Source organism: Aquarana catesbeiana, linkage group LG06, assembly GCF_042186555.1.
Source record: "Aquarana catesbeiana isolate 2022-GZ linkage group LG06, ASM4218655v1, whole genome shotgun sequence".
Classification (NCBI taxonomy): domain Eukaryota; kingdom Metazoa; phylum Chordata; class Amphibia; order Anura; family Ranidae; genus Aquarana; species Aquarana catesbeiana.
The window spans coordinates 156,892,488-156,919,018 of record NC_133329.1 but is presented as its reverse complement, the minus strand read 5'-3'; the positions used below and the strand labels follow the sequence as shown (position 1 = coordinate 156,919,018).

Genomic DNA, 26,531 nt, shown 5'->3' with positions numbered 1-26,531 from the left:
TTCTGCTGTTCACGCTGGCTATAGAACCGTTAGCAGCCCATGTCTGCTTTAATCCTAACATCAGGGACTTTCAATACAAAGAACACCACGAAAAATGAATGCTTCATGCCGATGATACCATGCTCCTTTTGGGAGACACATCGTCGTCCCTAAGGGAGTCTATGGAGGTTGTCTGAAAGTTTGGCCACTATTCAGAATTGGTGATTAACTGGACTAAGTCGTCTCTCATGCTACTAGATAGGAAACCTGACCCACAGTTGTCTGCTCTGCTAGATATCCCTTTGTCCACGGAATTTAGATATTTGGGTATACAGGTTACACCTAACCCACTAGAGTATACCACCTTGAATCTGACCCCTGTGCTAAAACGCTGCAGGGATCGGGTGAAGGTGTGGTCTAGATTGAAACTGTCAGCGGTAGGCCGGATAAACTTGATCAAAATGATCTTGATACCACAGCTTTTATATATACTTCACAACTCCCTTATGGTAGTTCCATTGAAGCACTTTCGAGTTATTAACTCTATTTTTAGGTCTCTTATTTGGCTTAACTCAACAGCCAGGGTAAAACTGGAACAGTTACAGCGCCCTAAGGAAGCAGGTGGGCTAGTGCTACCAAACCCTTGGTTGTACTATCTGGCCTCCCAGCTACAACACATAGCCAGAGCTCTGTGACCTGCTAATACTCAGGTGTTGAACTTGGTGGACCCTGCGTCACACCTTCTCCGGGTTGTCACCGGGGGAAAGGTAGCGGAGGGTCTGGAAGCATTACGGTTTTCTAAATCTAACAAGCAATTTCCAACGTACAACTTGATGCAGACAGTGTGGAACAAAGTTAGGGCATTACAACAAGTGGAGGGATTCACCAGGTTTAGCCCCATATGGGATGACAATAATGGATTATTCATACGACTCAAATATTTAGGGATGGCAAATTACGCTTATTCCATACTTTACAGATGGAATTTAAACACCCTTCCTCTATGCTGTTTTATTATTTCTAACTCCAACATGCATTCAAGGCCCAACTGGGAATCGACACGTGGACTCAGAGTCCAACACTCATTTTCAACTATATGAGGGAAATAACCTCATACAAAGGCTTTATATCGTGCAGCTATTTCATGCTGCTCGATAATTCCTCCCTGATAGTACTACTGGGGTCATATCCAAGTGGGAAAATTATATTGGGGCGTTTGAGGAGGACCAGTGGGAGGAGGCACTTGCCGCAGTTCCCCGGTGTTCCCTAAATGTGGCTCAAAGGCTGTCCCAGCTATATTTACTCTTGCGTATCCATTACACGCCAGCTAGACTGGCGAGAATGGGTGTGTGAGACGATCCTGCCTGTACAAGATGCATGAGAGACCACGGTGATCTGATCCATATGTTATGGCGGTGACAAAAATTGCATATCTATTGGAAGGATGTGATGGGAACTATTAACCGAGTATTTCAGGTCTGCCTCAAGGAAATTATTGGGAATTATTGAAGATGCCCCTGAGGAGGAAGCCTCTAGACTAGCGGTAGCTAGGGCCCTTTTCCAGGCTAGGAAATTAATTCTGAGACACTGTAAGTCAATGGAACCCCCCCCCCCAGTAAAAGAATGGCTGAATCAAATGGGAGATACTATTAGGTTGGAAAAATACATTTATCAGCACAGGGGTAATGTGAACAAATTCAATAAAATTTGGGGGGCCTTAGCTGGAGGTTCCTGGTCTAGCTCCGGCTGATCTAATTATAGACTGTCTACTATTGTAGATGGGATACGATAGTCAATGGAATGTGTGTCCCACCTGGGATCGTCCTCTTTTGTAGAAATCCACTATTTGATTAGTCTTGTGTTTACTGTCTGATTACGTTCACACACCCACTGTAACAGCGCCCCCCTCGTGAGTGTTCCAGACATATTTCCTAGGCTCCGCTTCCCGGGTAGAGGGGAGGAAGCTGAGCAGAGACATGTCTGCTCTCCTCCCCTTCTTGTTAGCAACTCAGAAGAGATGTGTTTAACATCACTTCCAGCTCTTTGTCAGTTTCCCTGGCCAGCATGAATGCCAGGAAAGAATGTGATGCAATGCGATCTGCATTGCATTACATTTAGTGGAGCACAGGGGAGACATTCAGGGTCTTTAGATACCCAAGTCGTTGTAAACATTTCAATGTTCACATACAGGAAGTCTGTATCTGCACATCAACTGCAGTCAAGGATCGAGGAAATGGAAGGCATCTTGTTCACATACCTGTTTGGTTTCATGGGGTTGATAGCCTAAAAGAGCAGAGGTTTCCTTAGCAAAGAAAATGTTGACGTTGCAGGTGTATGTTTACTTTGCATATTAAATGGTCGCAAACAAGGTAAAGCTGTGTTCACTTTGAATACACCTGTACAAGAAAATTTTTCTCGCACATTCTGTGGTTGCTATAGCCAAAGTGACATAACTGCTGTGTAAAAATCTGAAAGAATACAAGTGTCTGTTTTTGTCTACCAACAAGAATGCAGCTGTCATTTTACCAGAAATGGTTTTAAAATCAACAGAAACAATCTGATTGTTTGTTATGTGTGGACAAGCATGTTTTTAGAAATCTGTAGGTTTAGGTCCAGGAATGGGTCTAGATGTCAGCAAACTGGCCTCTACCACAACTTAAATAAACTCACTTTGAGATGTAATTCTTCTGCATCAGAAAAGCAGATATGCCACAAAAGTTCCACAGAATGTGGTGTAATGCCCAGTCCAGTAGAACATCCATTGATACATAGAAATAATGTTTCCACATGGAGTCAAAACGAGGTTTCCCATCCCCTAAATGGCTGAGGCTCCATTGCCTGTGGCTTAGAGCAGTGACTACATTTATGTCTGCTTGCCTCATCTGAAAATAAAGCAGAGATCACATTTGATTAATCTATGTTAATGAATGAGAACATTTCATATATCACATAGGTTAAGACCAAACAATGGGTAAACATGGCCAGTGGGGACTCTTGTTTTTACCCACAAAATTTGGGACAGTATCATAATTTGAAAACAAAATGGAAGCTTACCTATTACCCTGCTGAAGGCAGGTAGAAGCACAAACATGTTTGTATGTAAATACCAATCATAGGGTATCTGACTGTACATAAGGAATTTATTGAAGTTACATCCTAACCCTAATAAATGAATGGAACCCCATACAACATGAAGACAATGCATCCAGGGGCCTGTGATAAACATTTTAATAATCCCTACAATGACAAATATTACATTAATAAACAATACATACTAAATAAGTGTAATACTTCATAAAACTTAAGTTTATTGTAGGTTTATACTCACTTTATAGATAACACTTGGCTCAAAAGAACAGACGATGCTGCGGTTATACAGATTGGGAAAGTCCCTATACAGCTGCCTGAGGGCTTCAGCAGACTAGAGAACAAACACAAGCAGAACAGTTATTTTTTAAATTTCATCTGCCTACTTTGACACTCTGTAATGTACACACATTACGCTTGGCGTAAAGGGAAAGGGGAATATGTTGCATTTTAGGTCTGTACATTTTTTGCATTTCAGGTTCTGTTGGCTATTCCTCTGGTATTAAAAATCTACCAAAACTTATACATGACTGACCTGGCATAGGGGCAGACTTGGAACTGCAGGGCAGGGGCTTTAAATTGGCATTTTGATAGAAAAGAAGAAAAATAATACTATTGAACATACTGCATTTCACCTTATTCCTCTCCACCAATCAACACTGAGCTACATTACTCCTAAATACACGACACAATCAACAGTCAATGTTTGCTCTGTTAAAAATAGGGAGCTGGAGTGACAGATGATCAGTCAATAGAGAAGCAATATCCAATGCCTTCCATCAGGGCTTGAACTTAGTTAGAATTCCCAAATGGACTTTTAGTAGGATCTTCTGGAAAGAGATCTTAATCCAGAAACAAACAAGGTAATAGTTTAAAATGGCACTGTTTTGCTTCTGTTTAGATACAGGTGTCTCCTTATCTTTTGCATGCAAAAAGCAGGGACATACAGCTCTTTCAATTGTTTCAATATAATGGAATAATAGAATGAAGCCAAAAGATCTCCCTCTTCCATAAAGACCAAAGAAGATTACAACATATGATTCAATTGAGAACATCCGCTGTGCATATTAAGCTGGGCATGTGGCAATTTTCAAGCCATTTAAACCACTTTCCACCAAGTTTTGATTGCAGTAACAAATGCAAGCTGAACTCCGGAAAATGAAAAATCCTACCTTGCAGTAGGATTGCACCTGCACTGAAAGGGTTAACTACTTGTTTATATGGGGCAACACAGTGGCTAAGTGGTTAGCACTTCTTCCTGGCAGCAGTAGGGTCGCTGGTTCAAATCCCAACTACGGCACCACCTGCCTGGAGTTTGCATGTTCTCCCTGTTCCTGCGTGAGTTTCAGGTACTCCGGTTTCCTCCCACACTCCAAAGACATGCTGGTAATTTAATTGGCTCCTGTCTAAATAAGCCCTAGTATGTGTATGTATGAGAGTTAGGGACCTTAGAATGTAAGCTCCTTGAGGGCAGGGACTGAAGTGAATGTACAATATATATGTAAAGAGCTGCGTAAATTGATAGCTCTATATAAGTACCTGTAATAAATAAATAATAAAAATAGGCAGTTCACTGTCAGAATGTAGGGAAGTGTAGTTTGCCAGGGGAGCAGAGGATAAAGGAGCAGTTAGCTCCTGCAGTGTGGACACAGCCCAAGTGCAAGGGAGAACTTTTACTTTTCCCAGAGTTGGGCTTCAAGGGTCTAATAGTCATGATTACAGCCTTTGAGAGCAGTTATTGGATATGTTTAAAGAGAAAGACTACATGGAATTCACTTTATAAACTGCCTAACAAATATTTTTCTGGATCTGCCAAGAAAGATTCCGCTTTGTTGGGATAGAATCATGATTAGAATAATATACGATTATGCACACAGTATAAAACAAAAGTCATCCCTATGGTAAGCTAGATAAACACTGGGGTGTTTCTAAAAGGGACCCTCTTCTAAATAATATTTTACCTGTGTAAGGTTTTTCTGTAAGCCTAATGCCGCGTACACATGATCAGATTTTCCGACAACAAATGTTGGATGTGAGCCTGTTGGCGGAAAGTCTGACCGTGTGTAAGCTCCATTGAACATTTGTTGTCGGACTTTCCACCAACAAATGTTGGCTAGCAGGTTCTCAAATTTTCCGCCAACAAATTTTTGTTGTTGGACTTTCCGATCGTGTGTACACAAGTCCGTCGCACAAAAGTCCACGCATGCTCGGAATCAAGTACGAGCCGGAAGCGCTCGGTCTTGTAAAACTAGCGTTCGTAATGGAGATATCACATGACTATTGAACTTCCTTTATAAAAGTTAAAAACACCCTCTCTTCCACGGTATCCATCCACAGATTTTAAAATACTTGTGGGCCCTTTAAATCTGGGAAGTTCAGCTGTGGTGCTTGTGATTTTATATCACAGAGAGAATAAACTCTCTAGCAATAAGGGCAGATGCTTGAAAATTAAACAGTTTATTTGTTCATCCTCTTATGTCACCCTGTTGTTTGACATGCACCTGCTGACCTAACAATATAAGCCATACTAGAAGAGAGAAGGGCTGGCAACTCCATGTCCATATGAAATGTAAATATTTTTATTGGCACATGTTAAAAATACAAAATCAGACACGTTTCGGCACACCGCCATACAGTCTGCAAATTTAGATCTAATTTCAGAAAAAAAAAAAGCTTAGGAACAGTGTGCCCCACTTTTTTTCTGAAAAATCACAAAGTGATCCCAAATGTAATATTCTACCACTATAAAAACTATCTCAACCTCCCATGGCCTTAACCCTTTTGCTGCCAGGCACTGTGCTCCATTTTGTACACTCAGGTGGCCAGATCATTTTTGCAATTTTTCCTTTGCTTTTTTGTTTTTTTCTTATAGCTTTCAGAATTTGTGAAAGACGCCCCCAAACCATATATTTTCTGAAAGCACATGATCAGTAGAATAACAGAATAAAAAGAAGGCGCTATTGATTTTTTACACTCCCTGGTATTTGTGCAAATGTTTATCAAATCAAAATATTTGCAAAAAATACACTAAAACCATTATGAGCAGATAAAAACACAGCAAATTTTACAAAATCCCTACTAAATATAAAAGCTTAACCTGTATTGAGTTAATAAATAACAAATATTTGTAACTTTTAAATTGCGCCTTTTTGCAAAATGGTGAAAATTGAACAGACGCAAAAGTGTAAATATCCAAAAAATCTGAAGGTTTTCATTTTTCCCTTACAGCTTTCAGAATTTGTGAAAGACCCCCAAACCTATATATTTTCTGAAAGCATATGACCTCTAGAATAAAAAGAAGGTGCTACTGATTTTTTAGATCCCGCGCTATTTGTGCAAATGTTTATCAAACCAATAGATTGGCAAAAAATACACTAAAACCATTATTAGCAGATAAAAATACAGCTAATTTTACAAAATTCTTGCTAAATCCCTACTAAATATAAAAGCTTAACCTGTATGGAGTTAAATAACAAATATTTGGAAATTTTAAATTGCGCCTTTTTGCAAAATGGTAAAAATCGAACGTACCCAAAAAATTCTCTAAAAATCTGGAGGTTTTTATTTTTCACTTACAGCTTTCAGAAGTAGAAAAGACCCCTCAAACTAGACATTTTCTAAAAGCACATGACCTGTGGAATGAAAAAAGTGCTAATGATTTTTTGGGCCCCGCAATAATTGCGCAAATGTTCATCATATTGCTATTTTCACTAAAAATACACTAAAACCCTTAATAATGCACATAAACACAACGTAACTTACAAAATCCCTGCTAAATTACTACTGAAGCATCATTCACATGTGGCATACTAAAGTGTATGCCCATGGAGGGCCATGTTTACCCACAAAGGGATGCACAGGTGTTCCATGCATCCCCGTACAGGCAGTCCCATGTGGAGGCAACGGCTGCACAGACATAGCTGCTTCTCCCAATCTGACATCTGTGTGGGTGTGGGTACATGACCCCGAACGCAGACAGTGTGAGCTCAGGGACATGCATGCGGACCTTCATGGATCTAAAATTGGGAGCAACGGCTCTGTTCATGCAGGTGCTACATCCCAAATGACATCAATCGGACTGCCTGCACAGAGATGCACGGAACACCTGTGCATCCCTGTGAAGGTACGCTGTGTATGCCCTGTGTGAACAAGGCCTTAGGCCCCTTTCACACAAGCACACTGATCGGGTCTGCCTGTCCGTTTTTCAGGCGGGCCCATTTGGACCACCCATTGTTCTCTATGGAGAGAGTGATGTAAATGGACATGTGTACGTTTACACTCGCCTGCATCCGATCCAGTCCCCTAAAAACAGACGGATGGGGATTCCATTCCCCACCCATCTATCAGATCGGATGGCATCCGATGGAAATGGACAGGCAATCCGTTTCCATCCGACCGTCCCATAGAGAATAGCGAGCTGTGTCCGTGTCCGCTCTGCATCAGCGGAGCATACAAGGACCTGTCAACCGCCTGCTCAGCAGGGATCAGCAGACAGATCTGCTTGACAGAGTCCGCTCCATGTGAAAGGGGTCTTATCAGGAGCGGCTGGTCCATTAGGGGCGCTGCCTCCCTGCAAGGTGCCGGACTCATACTTTTGTATAATATTTTTTTTTTTTCAAGCCACAGGATTAGCGCCTGAGGCTCTAATTGGCTTGAAAAAGGTTGGGCTCAGGGCGCAGAACATTGCACCCCGAAACCACTCACTTAATATTATCAATTAATATTCGTTATCATCTTCCGGCTTCCCCTCCTAGCCAATCAGGACAGATCGGGTTGGCCGGGAGGAGAAGCTGAGGTATCCGCGGAGGGGTGAGTGCGGGGGGGGGGGGATGGACCATCACTGTGGTGGGGTGAGTGCTGGCGGACCTAGGGGGGTCTTACTATGTTTTTTTTTTTTTGGGGGGGGGGGAGGGGATCTTTGGTGAGATACCAGAGGTCTAAATAGACCCCCATATCTCTTTTTTTGAGACAGAGAAAGAGACTGAAGATAGTCCCTTTTCTCTGCCGCACTTTACTTGAATGAATGAGGAATCTGTATAGAAATTCCATTCATTCAAAAAATGACAGTCTGATACATTGTAAAACTTGCGGTTACAATATATCAGTTGTCAGTGTCCGTGGGAATATAGCAGCGATTAGTAGTGAACGCTGCACGCACCCTCTCTTCTACAGGGGGAGCTTAGTAAACACAAGTCCCAAGCCCCAACTTCACCCCCACCCACACCGCTTCCCCCACCACGCTCCCCTCAGCCTGACAGATTAGGAGATCAGTGCAGGGAGAAGCTGCAGGCGGCGGGAGGGGAAGGAGAGATGCTGCTCAGAGCGGTCATGGATCAGGGGTGCGGGGGTAGTTGGGGGGGTGATCTGACTGGTGGGGGGCACACATCTGGATCCACCCAAACCCCATGCAGCACCTGAAGCCGGCGGGAGTGGAAGAGGAGGGATGATGGCTAATGATGGTGGCTGCGGAGAGTGTGTTTGCGGGGGGGGTCGGATCGGGTGGAGGGGGAGTAATTAGTGCTGGGGGTGAAGAAGGGGGGTGAAGGGGATAGCGGAGGAGAGTGGGGGGGGCAGTTTTAGATGGAAGGGTGCGGCAGGGGTGGAGAGGCAGGGGACAGGGAATCGGCGGTATGGGTGGGGGGGCGGTCACATTAGGGGTTAATAACTCTGATCAGTGGGTTGTAATCCACTGATCAGAGTTAAAGAATTGTTCAGCAGAATCTGCTGAACAATTCTGATATAAGCTTATGGTCACTGAAGTGACCATAAGCTTATAGGAGAGGGAGAAAGGAGGTCCATACGCCTTACTGACTTGGTCACCTGCAGGCACTTCTGTAGGTACGTTACAGCGTACGGACTTGGCACTGAAAGGGTTAAAGTGGATGTAAACCCTCACATATACCCAGTGAAATGAAGAACCTCAGATGATACACAGGGATGAAACAAATTTCCCTACATAAGTTTTACATGTATATCTGCCATCTTCAGCTTTTTATATGGTTTAGAAAGTACACGTCCTGTTAGATTTTTCTCTTCCCGATTCACCTGTGGGTGTGGATTCTTGCCATACACTATGAGATACTGAGACAGCTGATTGGAGGAAAGGCACACACTCCCCTCCTCACACATGCAGAGCTTGCCTCTGAATAGTTCAGCTTTGTGCTAATCTATTTATAGCAACCTCCCTGACACAAACTTCAGGCTCCAGTCTCTGAGAACTTGTCAGGAGTTATCAGGCTGATAACAGAATAACTGAACAGGAGAAAGCTACAGGACACAGTGCTTTGAAGAGAGATAAGAAAACACTGAAGATATATGTGAATCTGGTTTACATCCACTTTAAAGTGGTTGTAAATGCTCTAAAAAAAAAAAAAAAAAAAAAAACAACCTGCAAGACATAATGAGCTAGTATGCATCGCATTCTAGTGCGTCATGAAATACTTTTAGAACGAAGCTGTTGCAGTGGTCCCTGTACACTGCTGTGACTGGCGACATGTCTCCGTTATTTCCAGGTTCGTGGCGTTCGTGGCGCGATGACGTCACTCCCACGCATGTGCGCGGGTGGCGCCAGTCACGGGACAGCTACTGAACAAATGGCATGAGTGAGCCGTTTCTTCCGTGTGCATGTGCCGATGACGTCGGCACATGTGGATACAGTGAATATCTCCTAAACGGTGCAAGTTTAGGAGGTATTCAAGGTACCTACAGTTTAGCCTTACCTGTAGGTAAAAGTGGTAGTAAAGGGTTTACAACCACTTTAAAAAAGGTTCATACCCATCAGTTTTTTTTTTTTTTTTTTTTTTTTTTGATAGTTTCCTTTAAAATATATTTTTTTTCTGGGGGGGGGGTAGGGGGGGTGGTAGGAATTATAGTTTAGTTACTATGCACACTTCAGTTACAAGTTGTTATTTTGTTTCCACAACTTTCATTGCTCTTCCAGGTTTTAACACTGTCCATAATAGGATGGTGGTGGCCCCTAGTGGTTTGTTTTGGTTATCACATACTACAGTTTACAACTATGGTCACTTGACAGAATTTGTATTGTTTATTGATTTATTATCTACCTTCATAATATTCTGTATGTATTCAGATTCAGTTGTACCATTTGAATTTGTGTGTATATATATATATATATATATATATATATATATATATATATATATATATATATATATATATATATATATATATATTTTGGAAAATTAGAAAATGTTGTTTCTAATGTGAATTCATGGGAAAAAAATCTTCACATTAGGTATATTTTTTTATTTCTCTTGTTTGCCATCCACATGATCCTGCTGTCATTATCTGACAGCTCTGGTTTGTTTTGTGATGAGTGCTCACTGAAGTTGCTACAACTGAAGTGGCACAGCCCAAAAACATGTCACTGCAAGCTCTTGGAGGGGATGATAAGGGACTATATACAAGAGTCTAGTAATGACAACGGTATCATTAGCAGTAATCAGCATGGGTTCATGAAGAATCATTCTTGCCAAACCAATCTATTAACCTTCTATGAGGAGGTGAGTTGCCATCCAGATAAAGGGAGGCCCGTAGACGTGGTGTATCTGGATTTTGCAAAGCATTTGACACAGTTCCCCATAAACGTTTACTGTACAAAGTGAGGTCCGTTGCCATGGACCATAGGGTGAGTACATGGATTAAAAACTGGCTACAAGGGCGAGTACAAGGGCGAGGGTGGTGATAAAAGGGGAATACCAGAATGATCCGATATGGAAAGCGGGGTCCCCCAGTGTTCTGTGCTGGGACCAATCCTATTTAATTCATTCATAAACAACCTGGAGGATGGGGTAAACAGCTCAATCTCTGTATTTGCGGACAACACTAAGCTAAGCAGGGCAATAACTTCTCCACAGGATGTGGAAACCTTGCAAAAAGATCTGAACAAATTAATGGGGTTGGCAACTACATGGCAAATGAGGTTTAATGTAGAAAAATGTAAAATAGTGCATTTGGGTGGCAAAAATATGAATGCAATCTACTCACTAGGGGGTGAACCTCTGGGGAAATCTAGGATGTAAAAGGACCTGGGGGTCCTAGTAGATGCCAGGCTCAGAAATGGCATGCAATGCTTCAAACAAATCAAGCAGAATATTGGCATGCATTAAAAAGGGGATTAACTCCAGAGATAAAGCGATAATTCTCCAACGCTACAAGACTCTGGTCCGGCCGCACCTGGAGTATGCTGTCCAGTTCTGGGCACCAGTCCTCAGGATGGATGTGCTGGAACTGGAGAGAGTCCAAAGAAGGGCAAGGCTGCGAGCACTGAACTTATTCTCTCTGGAGAAGAGACGCTTGAGAGGGGATATGATTTCAATGCACAAATACCGTACTGGTGACTGGTGAAGGATAAAACTTTTCAGCGAAAGGGAATTTAATAAGACACGTGGCCATTCACTAAAATTAGAAGAAAAGTGACTTAAGCTTAAACTGCGTAGAGGGTTCTTTACTGTAAGAATGATGAGGATGTGGAATTCTCTTCCACAGGCAGTAGTTTCAGTGGGGAGCATCGATAAATTCAAAAAACTATTAGATAAGCACCTGAACAATCACAACATACAGGGATATACAATGTAATACTGACATAAAATCACACACATAAGTTGGACTTGATGGAATCGTGTATTTTTTCAACCTCGCCTACTATGTAAATATATGTAACTGGAGGTACTAAATACCCAGGGTACAATCTTAGTCCTTGTTTACAGTTACCATTCTTGGGAGAGTTGTACTGCTTTTTTCCTGGTTTATTCAGTATCCAGTCCACTCCAGAGTTTTCATGTTTGCTTCTGCCTGACTAAGTCATTGTTTTGTTCTTAGTAGGTTAGTAAAGCTCTCTTCAAACCTCAGCATTCTGGCTTAATGTTGGTGTGATGACTATGCATGTTTCATGCATTACCATTGCTTTGTCTGTAATCCCCATTTTGCTTGAAATTGCATTAATGATGCAACAAGCAAGCCTTTTCAAAACACTATAGTTGCATGGTACCCAAAATGCACAAATTTGAATAGATCCTAAAATGCACCAGGCAATGTTATTTTCTTGCATCAAACCCTGTCATTTTTGCTGGACACATTGATCTGCATAAAAATGTGGAGAAAAATATAAAAGGGTGTGAAATTAAAAAGGAATGTATATACTCAAATATGATCACTAGTTAACAAAGTAGTTTACAAAATATAATTTTCACGATCATTTTCCTTTTAGTCAATCACATGGCCTTTGGTGAGATACACATAGCAAGGGGGATTTACCGTAATTGCTTTAAACATCCAATAGGGTACCCACCTACAGGCTGCCACAACCGAGGCATTACAGCCACCCTGTCAGGGCCTGGATGTGAACCCAGAGCCTCTGCTGTGTCAGGCAATGTCTCTTCTTTCGGAGGCCACCTTGAATGACAGACAGTTCCCTGGACAATTCCTTGAATGATCCTGTCTTGAACCCTGAACTCTCTGCTCCTCCCATGAACTTCTTGATTTAAGCCATGTCTCTGCACTTCCTTTTTGCCAGATTATTGTGCTCTCTCCAGCCAGTATCTCGCTCCTGTCTTCCCTTCTGCCGTCCATATTTTTTTTCTAACACTCGTTATCGACCTTTAACTTGTTCCTCGACTATGCTTCTGCATGATCCCAACCTGCAACTACTTATTACTGACCTTTTGGCTTGTATACCGACTACACTTCTGTTTGATCCCTACCTGCTTATCTGCTACTGGACCCCGGTTTGCTCACCTCCTGGTGGGTTGACCCTGAGGACCGTGACCTGGTACTAACAAGAAGCAAAATCTTGCTCCACCATCAGGAGCTCTGGTGAACACCGGTTAGTACTTCGACTCCGCACCTCAGCTGAGTCCACATCGTTAACCAGGGTGACTGCCTGTGTACCTTTTCTGCTGGTCGATGGTAATTATGCTACTGCTATAGCAACTGGTCTTTGAGCCTGATCCTGACACACCACTTCACTTTGCCAGTACAGACCCAGTGGTGGCCCGTCCACCCTACCCCAAGCTATTCAGAAAAAAAAGGTCACTTTAAGAGTGTCTGGTCGCCAGACACACAGCAGTCTATGGGAAGCTTCCCAGCTTGCAATCAGCTGATTGTAAGCTGGGAAGATGATTTGCCCGTGTATAGGGAGTGTTCAGGGCGCAAGCGATGCACCCACAAACACTCCCACTCTACACACATTTGTCTCTGGCCTCCTTTCCTTTGCTTTAATTGGCAGGGACTGGGCGGTGGGCGGTGCTTTTTGCGGCACCACTTCCGGTTTCCCGACCCACTGGGCTATGGACAGTCCGATTGACTGACTGACTGCGAATTTCCAATGAGTGGTGGATTAGGAAGACCTGAGCTCAGCTGAGCTGCATGATTACAGGCAAGGTAAGGCTGATTTAAGCATGCCAGTGTTTCGTCAGATTAGGCGACCTGTCAGAATTTGTAACAGAAGTGACGTTCTGTCGCCGCTATCTTGCTACATCCCGCACTCCTCCACAGTAAGGATACACTGAGAAGGGGGCAAGCGGACATCTTGTTACACCCACCAGAGTTTTGCATTTCACACTTAATTTTAACAGTAAACGGAGCTTATATGGTGCAATACAGTATTTAGAAATCCATCTGACTGTTTAGATGTTCATTTTTAAAAGCAGCGGCAAAATCTGCTGATCTCACAGGTTTGCTAATCTGACAGAACACCTCTGATCTTATAATTCAACATGTAAAGTAAGACGGATTTCTAAACACTGTATTGCACCATATAAGCTCCGTTTACTGTTAAAATAAAGCGTGAAATGCTAAACTTCAGTGGGTGTAACAAGCTCGCCTCTTAGTCATTCTCCAGTCTCCAATCAGACAATGCACAGCAGGGATGGATGTCCTTGTCCCAATCACACAGTGAGTGTGTGGAAGGGGGAAATGGCCAGCCTCTGCCCTCTACATAGAGGACAGATAAGATTGTGAAAGTGAGGGATCGGGGAACAAGTGCACTGTATCTATAGAGATGTGTGATGGATAGATGAGCCTGTGAAGCCAGCAATGTGTGTGCAGTGTGAAGCTTCCTAATTTCTCCACGTCCCCCCTCTCCCTAACCTGCCTGCTTGGAATGCATGGCTGCATGCTGGAAGAACTATACCTGGCTGTGAGGGGAGGTGAGGGGACCATGGACCATGAAAGTCCTTAGGAGGGGAGGGGGGGTTGTTCACCTGGCAATGTGTGTTTGTACATGATTACTGCCTGCGTGTGTGCTACACTGAGACATGGGAGAACACTGGCTGCATGCTGAGAGACCCCTCCCCCACTGTATACACAGCATGCCAGAGTATACACAGGGACCCTGATAGATAGAGCCATAGTCCCTGACCTGGACACCAGTCCCTCTCCTTCACCCACTACTGTGTATGGAATTGTCCAGGTCCCTGTTTACCACTTCAGCGTCGGAAGATTTACCCCCTGAATGACCAGGCCATTTTTTACGATACGGCACTGCGTCGCTTTAACTGACAATTGCGCGGTCTTGCGGAGCTGTACCCAAATAAATTTGACGTTCTTTTTTTCCTCACAAATAGAGCTTTCTTTTGGTGGTATTTGATCACCTCTGTGGTTTTAATTGTTTGTGCTACAAATAAAAAAAATACTGGCAATTTTGAAAACAAAAACAATATTTTTTACTTTCTGCTATAAAACATCCAATAAAAAAAATCTAATTTCATAAATTTAGGCCAATATGTATTCTGCTACATGTTTTTGGTAAAAAAAAATATCGCAATAAGCGTATATTGATTGGTTTGCACAAAAGTTATAGCATCTACAAAATAGGGGATAGATTTATGGAATTTTTTTTTAATAGTAATGGCAGTGATCAGCAATGTTTATTAGGACTGCGACATTGCAGCGGACAAATCTGACACTAAGCCCAGGTTCACATTGACAGCAGGAATGAAATCATGCGAGTTCAATTTAATTCCCGCATGTCAGTCCTGACTTTGGGGGCGAGTTTAGAGACATCTGTGCGGGTTGCTGCACAGATGTCAATGGAAATCGCACTACTGAAATCGCCAAAAGTAATACAGAAGCTACTTTTGGGCATCCGTGCGGCGCCGTACCAATTCGGACTGTGTCATTGCTGGCAATTGTTGCTGATTTGGCATGCAATCTGGCGCCCCCTATCCTAAAACTTCACCAGCCACCACTGTATAGACCAGAAGCTGTAGATACATTTTTAAACAGGCTTGCAGCTGCATATGCACTGAAGCACATGCGTAGAAGGTATTAGATCGGTGTTTAACATTCTCAAAGTGGAGCTGAATGTTCCTTTAAAAGCTTCAACAAAGCATCCTGAATCTTGCTTTAAGCCTTTGCAAATGCTTTGTAAAAGCTTACTATACACGCTGCTTTTCTATAAACAGAAACCCTTTTGAACAAAGGCTTACTCTTCTCCCCCTAACTGCACTTTGTTGGTGGTATATTCTTACGAACATGGTACTATATTTATATATGTAATTCTTTGGTCAACAGTGTATATATAAAAAAAATACAATTCTCCTAAAAGGACAGTAGCTGCATACATACTTATAAATGACTATGTTGGATATACTGTATATTTGTGATATATTTTCCATAGTATTGTGAGGACTTTAAATAAAATTATATCTTTTGGATGACTAACAATTTTGTTTGTGACAACAGTATAAAATACAGATATATGAATTGCAGGTTCTAGCTTTTTTGGTTACGCACCATTTGGATTTATGCAACGTATGTATTGTTTGTGCCTGTATGTGTTTCTTTATGAAATTAGCTTTTCTTTTTATTTCCTAGAATATAAAAATTACAGCTGCAGTTTGACTGGTTGTTACAGCAAACAGTCTTTGTTTAGGCACTTCCAATACATATGAGCACATCTCTGTTCTGTGTGGCACAACATTTGTGTCACTGCATATACATTGATACTCAATATAAGGAAAACCAAACACTGACCCAGACCCACCTCTACTGTCTACCTGTCAGATCATGCTGTCATTACCTGAGTGGCATGGCCTTTGACATCAAAGTAAATCACCAGATTGTGATGTATACATTCTTTAACTGCCTCCTCCAGTGTAGGAACATTTTCATCATTATACAGGTGCCTGTAGTGAAAGACAGAAATGATATAAAACATTACATAAATAATGGTAGTTTTACGCAATGCTAAGTTTTAAGCAATGCTACTTCTTATCATAAATAATGCAAACCTTTGTTTAATTTCAATTGAAAAAACTTGGTCCTCTAAATAAAAAACTTAAAGGCTTATTTCACCTCTGGCACATCTTTTCTAATAAAGTGACCATGAAGACAGGGGGTCCCCGTAGGTTAAAACAAATTGATCAGCTAGGGTCTCTTGCACACAGGCATCTGAGCCCATGCAAAATTAATGCAGGTGTATTTCCCCCGCTTGGAAAGCTCAGGTGCTGCGTAGCAGGGGCAATGCTTTACAGGCTCAATGCAAAGTAATCAATGCACTTTTTTTTTTTTTTTACCTGTAAAAAATGTGTATTCTTTTATTTATTTTTTTAAAGGTGAACTTAGCCTTTAAAGTAAGCCAGACATGAGTGAAACATGGAGGCTTCCATATTGCTATCTGTAGGGAATTCTTTCAAATTACCACCCCTCTGGCCATTACACTAATGTACCTCAAGCTGTAGATATTGTAATTATTAGCAGTGGATTCCCGAGCTTGTTACTTTATTTAACCACCACCCGCCTACCATATAGCAGAATGACGTGCTCAAAGTGGTTCCGTTATCCTGACTGGACATCATATGACGTCCAGCAGTATAAGCCGCGATTGCACGCCCACGGGGGCGCATGGCGTGGCAAAAAAAGGTGTGACATGTCAGTCTGACACACCGCATCACTGCATCTAGGTAAACAGCCTCTGACGTAGGCTCGTTACCATGTGATCAGTTGTGTCCATGTATCGGCTTTTCCTCCACTCGCGCTGACAGACGCGAGTAGAGGAGAGCCGATCGGCTGCTCTCCTGACAGGGGGTGTCTGCGCTGATCGATTATCAGTGCAGCCCCCCCAGGGATGCCCACCTGTGCCTACCAGGGATGCCCACCCATGACCACCAGGTTTGCCAATCAGTGCCCATTAGAGGTGCTAATCAGTGCTTATCAGTAATGCCTGCCGGTGACTCCTCATCAGTGCTGCCTATCAGAGCCATCTATCAGTGCCTATCAGTGCCACCTATCAGTGCCCATCAGTACAACCTATAAGTGCCCATCAGTGCCACCTATAAGTGCCCATCAGTGCGGCCTTTCAGTGTCGCCTATCAGTGTCCATCACGCTGCATATTAGTAACTCATCAGTGCCCATAAGTGCCACCTCATTAGTGCCACATCATCAGTGCCACATCATCAGTGAAGGAGAAAACTCACTTTTTTACAAAATTTTATAACAGAAACAAAGAAAAAACTTTTTTTTTTTTTTTTTTTAATCTTTGGTTTTTTTATTTGTTTAAAAATCCCAGTGGTGATCAAATACCCCCAATAGAAAGCTCTATTTGTGGGAACAAAATGATAAAAATGTGTTACAGTGTTGCATGACCGCGTAATTGTCATTTAAAATGCGACAGCGCTGAAAGCTGAAAATTGGCTTGGACAGGAAGGGGGGAAAGTGACACATGCCTCTTTTATGACACTGCAGTGAAAGGCGTGCCTCCACTGCAGCATTTTTAATGGACAGCTAGGACCAATGGTACTTTACCATTGGTCCTAGACTCCAAGCTGTTCATTGAGCTCAGTGCCTCTGACAAAAAGTGAGAAGAGGCACTGTAAACTCAACCTCTCAGTCTGCTGTAAACTGAGTGTGTCAGCTTGAATTTAAAGTGGCCGCTCTGTATTTAGCTTCTGACAGGCTGCACAAGGGGCCCTTCATCTCTGGAACCATAGGTTGCAGGAGCCTTAAATTTTTACCAGTGGTGGGGTAGGACTTAGGCCAAATTTGGGGTCTCTGTGACCCCTGGTTTCCGTGCTACGACCCTTTTCTTTTTTGTTTTTATGTTATGGCAGGTGAGGCCCTGCCTCACCCTGGCTCATCTGCGCTCCATCCATCCCTGGCTCATCCGTGCTCATCCATGCTCAATCCGTGCTCATCCATGCTCCATCCATCCCTGGCTCATCCGTGCTCCATTCATCCCTGGCTCATCCATGCTCCATCCCTGGCACATCTATGCTCCATCCATCCCTGGCTCATCCATGCTCCATCCATCCCTGGCTCATCTGTGCTCCATCTATCCGTGCTCATCCATGCTCCATCCATCCCTGGCTCATCCATGCTCCATCGGTGCTCATCCATGCTCCATTCATCCCTGGCTCATCCGTGCTCCATCCATCCGTGCTCATCCATGCTCCATTCATCCCTGGCTCATCAGTGCTCCATCCATCCGTGCTCATCCATGCTCCATTCATCCCTGGCTCATCCTGCTCCATCCATCCGTGCTCATCCATGCTCCATCCATCCCTGGCTCATCTGCGCTCATCCATGCTCAATCCGTGCTCATCTATGCTCCATCCATCCCTGGCTCAGCTGTGCTCCACCCGTGCTCATCCATGCTCCATTGGTGCTCATCCATGCTCCATCTATCCCTGGCTCATCCATGCTCCATCTATCCCTGGCTTATCCATGCTCCATCTATCCCTGGCTTATCCATGCGCCATCCATGCTCATGCATGCCCATCCATGCCACAGCAGTGCTCATCCTTGCTACAGCCATGCCACATCAGTGTTCATCTGTGCCACATCAGTGCTCATCCGTGCCACATCAGTGCTCATCCGTGCCGCATAATTGCCACTACAGTGCCCATCAGTGTCTCACAAAAGTGTAATAGGTAGTCAAATTAGATTTGAAAGGTATGTCCCTGATGGTGCTCCCTGCATGGTGGGCCTCTGTATGTACCAGGCTGTGGAAAAGTCTCCCATATGTAGTATCGCCATACTTAGGAGTAGCAGAATATATTTTGGGGTGTGATTTTTGTTATGTACATGCTATGTGTTAGAAATATCTTATGAATGGAAAACTTTCTGTAAAAAAAATGCGTTTTCATTCTCTTTCCACATTTTCCAAAAACTTGTGGAAAAAAATGACATGTTTAAAAGACTCATTGTGCCTTATAGAATATACATTGTTTACTTTCCAAAATGAGGTCATTTTGTGGACGTTTCCATTGTCCTGGTGCTCCAGGGGCTTCGAAAGTGTAAGAGGTAGTCAAAAAATGAAATGTGCAATTTATGTCCCTAGAACACCTGATGTTGCTCCCTGCATGTTGGGCCTCTGTATGTGGCCAGGCTGTGTAAAAGTCTTACACAAGTGGTATCGCCATACTCAGGAGGAGTAGTAGAATGTGCTTTGAAGTGTAATTTGTGGTATGCATATGCTATGTGTAAGAAATAACCTGCTAATATGACAATTCTGTGGAAAAAAGAAAAAAAAATCTTCATGTTGCAAAGAATTGTGGGAAAAAATTACAACTTCAAAAAAAACTCACAATGCCTCTTACTAAATACCTTGGATTGTCTACTTTCCAAAAAGGGGTCATTTGGGGGGTATTTTTACTTTCCTGGCTTGTTAGTGTCTCAAGAAATGAGATAGGCCGTCAGTACTTCAGGTGTGATCAATTTTCAGTGATTGGCACCATATCTTGTAGACTCTATAACTTTCACACAACACAGACCAAATGTACACTGATTTGCGTTATTTTTACCAAAGATATGTGGCAGTATACATTTTGGCCAAAATTTATGGAGGAAAAATGACTAATTTGCTACACCGAAAACAAAGAAAAATTTTTTTTTTTTTTTACAAAATTTTCGGTCTTTTTTCATTTATAGCGCAAAAAATATAATACCCAGTGGTGATTAAATACCACAAAAAGAAAGCTATATTTGTGTGAAAAAAAGGACAAAAAAAATCATATGGCTAGCATGTTGCCTGACTGAGTAATTGTCATTCAAAATGTGAGAACACTGAAAGCTGAAAATTGGTCTGGTTAGGAAGGGGGTTTAAGTGCCCAGTGGTCAAGTGGTTAAAGGGTTCCTTAACCACTTGACGACCGCCTCACGCCGATGTACGTCGGCAAGGTGGCACGGACAGGCAAAATCACGTACATGTACGTGATTTGCCCTCTGCGGGTGGGGGGTCCGATCGGACCCCCCCCCGGTGCCCGAGGCGGTCGTCTTTTGTGCCACGGCGATCGGAGGTGAGGGGGAGGCCATCGTTCGAGGCCCCCCCCTCGCGATCGCCGCCGGCCAATCGAATCATTCCTTTGCTGCTGTATGCTAAACAGCAGCAAAGGAAATGATGTCATTTCTCCTCGGCTCGGTAATTTCCGTTCCGGCCCGAGGAGAGAAGACAGGTATGTGAGTACACAACACTACACACACACACACACACAGTAGAACATGCCAGGCGCACAAAACACCCCGATCCCCCCCCCGATCGCCCCCCCCCCCCCCCCCCCCCGTCACAAACTGACACCAGCAGTTTTTTTTTTTTTCTGATTACTGCATTGGTGTCAGTTTGTGACAGTTACAGTGTTGGGACAGTTAGTATTAGCCCCCTGTAGGTCTAGGATACCCCCCTAACCCCCCCTAATAAAGTTTTAACCCCTTGATCACCCCCTGTCACCAGTGTCGCTAAGCGATCATTTTTCTGATCGCTGTATTAGTGTCGCTGGTGACGCTAGTTAGGGACCTAAATATTTAGGTTCGCCGTCAGCGTTTTATAGCGTCAGCGACCCCCATATACTACCGAATAAATGTTTTAACCCCTTGATGGCCCCCTAGTTAACCCTTTCACCACTGATCACCGTATAACTGTTACGGGTGACGCTGGTTAGTTTGTTTATTTTTTATAGTGTCAGGGCACCCGCCGTTTATTACCGAATAAAGGTTTAGCCCCCTGATCGCCCGGCAGTGATATGCGTCGCCCCAGGCAGCGTCAGATTAGCGCCAGTACCGCTAACACCCACGCACGCAGCATACGCCTCCCGTAGTGGTATAGTGTCTGATCAGATCAATATCTGATTTGATCAGATCTATACTAGCGTCCCCAGCAGTTTAGGGTTCCCAAAAACGCAGTGTTAGCGGGATCAGCCCAGATACCTGCTAGCACCTGCGTTTCGCCCCTCCGCCCAGCCCACCCAAGTGCAGTAACGATCGATCACTGTCACTTACAAAACACTAAACGCATAACTGCAGCGTTCGCAGAGTCAGGCCTGATCCCTGCGATCGCTAACAGTTTTTTTGGTAGCATTTTGGTGAACTGGCAAGCACCAGCCCCAGGCAGCGTCAGGTTAGCGCCAGTAGCGCTAACACCCACGCACGCACCGTACAGCTCCCTTAGTGGTATAGCATCTGAACGGATCAATATCTGATCCGATCAGATCTATACTAGCGTCCCCAGCAGTTTAGGGTTCCCAAAAACGCAGTGTTAGCGGGATCAGCCCAGATACCTGCTAGCACCTGCATTTTGCCCCTCCGCCCGGCCCAGCCCAGCCCACCCCACCCAAGTGCAGTATCGATCGATCACTGTCACTTACAAAACACTTAACGCATAACTGCAGCGTTCGCAGAGTCAGGCCTGATCCCTGCGATCGCTAACAGTTTTTTTGGTAGCTTTTTATTGAACTGGCAAGCGCCAGCGGCCTAGTACACCCCGGTCGTAGTCAAACCAGCACTGCAGTAACACTTGGTGACGTGGCGAGTCCCATAAGTGCAGTTCAAGCTGGTGAGGTGGCAAGCACAAGTAGTGTCGCGCTGCCACCAAGAAGACAAACACAGGCCCGTCGTGCCCATAATGCCCTTCCTGCTGCATTCGCCAATCCTAATTGGGAACCCACCGCTTCTGCAGCGCCCGTACTTCCCCCATTCACATCCCCAACCAAATGCAGTCGGCTGCATGAGAGGCATTTTCTTTATGTCCTCCCGAGTACCACTACCCAACGAACCCCCCCAAAAAAGATGTGTCTGCAGCAAGCGCGGATATAGGCGTGACACCCGCTATTATTGTCCCTCCTGTCCTGACAATCCTGGTCTTTGCATTGGTGAATGTTTTGAACGCTACCATTCACTAGTTGAGTATTAGCGTAGGGTACAGCATTGCACAGTCTTGGCACACTTTCACAGGGTCTCCCAAGATGCCATCGCATTTTGAGAGACCCGAACCTGGAACCGGTTACCGTTATAAAAGTTAGTTACAATAAAAGTGTAAAAAAAAAAAAAATATATAAAATAAAAAAAATTGACAGTTACTTACCGATAACTGTTTTTCTAGGATATCTTCCAGGACGGCACACCTGAGAGATGAGAGGCTCCTCCCTACAGGAAACACAATCAATCGACAGCTGTTTTAAGTCCCCACCCTTCCCCTTGATCCTCAGTTTGTAGAGAAGTAACTCCTGAACCTGGTTCACAAGGGAAATCATTCCTCATAGGTACTCACCTTCTAGTGTTCTACCATTTTCCCTCCTCCAACGGGCGGGAAGTAGGCCTGCCGTCCTGGAAGATATCCTAGAAAAACAGTTATCGGTAAGTAACTGTCAATTTTCTCTAGTCATCTTCCAGGACGGCACACCTGAGAGGATAATCAAGCACCTCAGGCCTACCTTAGGGTGGGACCACTGCAAGACCCTCTTGGCGAACCTTGGTTCTGCAGTGAGTTTTACCTCCACTCCATATGCTTGATGAAGGTATTATAGCTGGATCATGCAGCTGGTCTGCATGTCTACTCCACCGATGTCCCTGCCTTCTCTGCTTCGGATGCAGGACCTAGGTGGAGTGGGCTCTTAAAGATGGAATCAGAAAACATGTTAAACTTGTAGGTTATCAATGTTGCCTGTCTCACACATCTAACAACCCTGGCCTATTGTGCCTGTAGGTGCTACTTAGAACCCTTAAAGGTTAATCAGAGACCTGTGTTGTAAGACAAGGACACTAATTGATCACTAAGAGGGCCTGTCTAACACTACCCTGTTCAGGGAATTAAAACTGCAAAAAAAGGTGGGCCCCTAACAGACAACCTTTTTTGTTCATTTTTATCTTTACATCAGCCAAGACTAAAGGGAAGCCTACTTAAGGGTAATAGATTAACCGAGGCTTGATCCCTGGGTTTAAGGCATGCCCACTCTGTGGCTTTACTTACGCCAAAGTGCCTACTTCAGGAGAATAAAGTTCATAGCAGGAGTATAACACTTATACTGCTACATCTAGTTCTGCTAGAAGGGTGAGATGAAGGCCATGCACCGAGCCGTAACCTATTCGGTCGGGTGGACATCTTTATACTTCATCTTCAGGTCATAATACTCCTCTGAACAGAACTTCCCAAGTTCTTACTAAGCAGGGTGATTCTTTATCGCCTTCCTCCAGTGTCCTATAACCCTACTGGGCTTCAACCCTAGGAAATGGTTCCAGCATTCCTGAATGTATGGGGCTGAGGCTTTCTGACATGTGACGTCTGCCGCCAGAACTCCAGGCCCCTCCACGGAAAAGAGGGCTGAAATACAAAAGGTGATACATGCATTATTAATATCACAAATTAAAAAAGATCATAGATTGTGGACCCAGCACAATAGATTTAGACAAAAAGGACACAAGCATAGACAATAATGTGTATCTGAGTGTGGCTAGCTAAACCAACATATCAAATATGGGAGAGACCCAAATCTGAACTTCAATGTAGACAAACAGTCCTCACAGTCTGGTTTTCTGATGTGCAGCCAATCTGTAAAAACATTAAGACACACGCAAACCCTCAGTCTTGGTTCACACTGGGACGACTTGTCAGGCGACCTAGTCACCTGACAAGTAGCGTCCTGTTCTGTGCAATGGAGCCGTTCTAAATCGGCGCGATGCAAGTCGCTCCGGCTTAGAAAAAAGGTTCCTGTACGACTTTGGGGGCAACCTGCATTGACTTCCATACAGAAGTAGTTTCGCAAGTCGCCGCTGAGTCGTGTCCTGGGTCGCCTGAGGCAGTCGCGCTGCCTTAGTGTGAACCGACCCTAAATGCTGCGTGTTTCTGAAGTGCAGCTAGCTAGGTCATAACTGATATATATATATATATATATATATATATATATATATATATATATATATATATATATATATATATATATATATATATATATACATATATATACACACACACACACACACATACATATATATATATATATATATATATATATATATATATATATATATATATATATATATATATATATATATATATATATATATATATATATATATATATATATATATATATATATATATATATATACACATACATACACATAAAGGACGGGAGTCCTGTTTACGGTGGAGTTTTACTGATGTACAGCAAAACAGGGCAATAAATATAAGACAGAAAGACCCAAACTTCTATGTTGCGTATTTCTGATGAACCACCAAATACAGTTATAAGATCAATATGGTACTGGCTAGCTAAACCAACATAACAAGACAATATCTTTTCTGTTATGCAGTTCTGTAGTGCAGTCACATAGAACCAACATGGAAAGAACCCAAGCAACCTGCAGCATTGTGTTTTTCCGAAGTGCAGTAAGGTAAGGGAATCTGAAACAGAAAGCACCAACAAGCTTCAATGTTGAGTATTTCTGCTGTGCAGCCACATAAAAACAGACAGCCTTCCTAGCTGCGATCTTTCTGGTGTATTGCAAAGTAAGGCAATAAACTCCATGATGTCTATTCTTGTGTGTAGCAAAACCTCAACCAGAAGGGAAACTTAGGGCTCCCACACCTGTGCGACCCAACCTGCAACCGCAAAAACGCAAGAGAAAAGTCATACACTATGGCTTCCAATGGGAACCAATTGTGTCTGTGCAACTCCAGGTCGCGGCGCCACCAAGCAGACCCTGCTTTCTGGATCCACAGACCTCAAGATTACACAGGTCGCAGGTAACTTGCAATTTTCAGGTTGAACAAGCGAGGGGTCCCCAATGCTGTATCTCCCTGGAGGCGGGCAGCCAACAACCCCCTGCTGTGTATCCTTAAGAAGCAGCAAGGTAGAACAATGAGAAACAGAAAAGACACCCCTCCCTGCTGTGCCTTTCTGATATGCAGCCGATAAGGCAGTAAATATAGAACATACAGGACACAAACAATCTTCAATCTTTGTGTATGTCTGATGTGTAGTAATATACCAATACTGAGCAGATACGCCACCATCCTCAATGTGTCTCCCTGCTGAGGCAGTAAAAACAAATCAGAAAAGGACAAGCAACCCCACTGCTGTGTCCCTTCTGATATGCAGCCCATAAGGCAGTAAATGTAAGACATAAAGGGACAGACAACCTTCAATCTTGTATATATCTGATGTGCAACAATATAACAATCTGAATAGAGATAGCACTTCCATATTGAAGGGATTTGGCATGCGACTCAACATGTAAAATCGCATGCCTAAAATCGGCAACCTTTGCCGTTAATAGCACTGTCAGCCTGACGCCACTTTGCGGGGCTGCACCTATTACCAAAAGGCAGTACCAGTACTACCCCTGGCACAGGTTCAATTTGTATTTCCCCACAATTCAGGACCATCAATCTTCACTACTGCCTTTCTAATAAGCAACCAATAAGGCAGTAATACAGGACACAAAAAACCCCAGACAGAACTCAATTTTGAGTATGTCTGATGTGCAGCAATATAACAAATATGAGCAGAGATGTCATAAAACTCAATGATGTGCATTTCCGCCATGCGTCACAAGACCAGAAAGTACAGACCACCTTCCCTGTTGTATTTTTCTGATCTGTAGCCAAATAAGGCAGTACCTTTAGGATATAACAGACAACAACAAAGCTTCAGTGCAGTGCATTTCTGATGTACAGCACTATACCCCTTATGAGCAGAGATGTCACAAATCTCAATGTGTATTTCTGCTGTGCCACAAAATATCCCAGCAAGGACAAACCTTCACTACTGAGGTCTACTGGTGAATCCCTTTATGCAATAACCAAACAGAGCAATTTGATCCCTAGGCATAGCCTGGGCTGTAGATACTAACACTTCACCCCCCAGTGAAGGAACAAATTCTAAAAATGGTTAGACACCTTACTATAGTAGCTGTTGTCCTACCTTACCTCCGTAGACTGAGCAAATGCTGGTCAGCTCACACACAGGTGGGGCTGATCAGAAACTAAAGTCTCAATGAGCCCCACCCTAGAGACCAATTTAGGACAGCCTCTAGAAAAGGTGATCACCAATTTAGCCTGGAGGAAAATAGCCACCTGCAGGCCTTAAACAAGCAATCATGTATCTATCTAGCTCTTGCATATGTTTGCACAGAAAATCCTTAATTAAAGGATATAGGAAGCGATTTATGGTAAATCGCCTTTAGATCTGTCACTGAGTTGACTGCAGCCCAAACCAACAAAAAGGTTTTTC

At 43.4% G+C, this 26,531-nt stretch overlaps 1 protein-coding gene across 2 annotated transcripts in view; it reads right to left on the bottom strand.

The window, feature by feature from the left end:
• GDE1 (glycerophosphodiester phosphodiesterase 1) overlaps positions 1–26,531 on the bottom strand; it is a 49,645-nt gene that overhangs the window by 5,679 nt on the left and 17,435 nt on the right. For both annotated transcript variants that reach the window (XM_073591104.1, XM_073591103.1), the window contains 3 exons: positions 16,109–16,214; positions 3,308–3,400; positions 2,650–2,861 (listed from right to left, as the gene is read on the bottom strand). In XM_073591104.1, the coding sequence (XP_073447205.1) occupies positions 2,650–2,861; positions 3,308–3,400; positions 16,109–16,214 (411 nt within the window). The remainder of the gene's footprint in view (positions 1–2,649; positions 2,862–3,307; positions 3,401–16,108; positions 16,215–26,531) is intronic.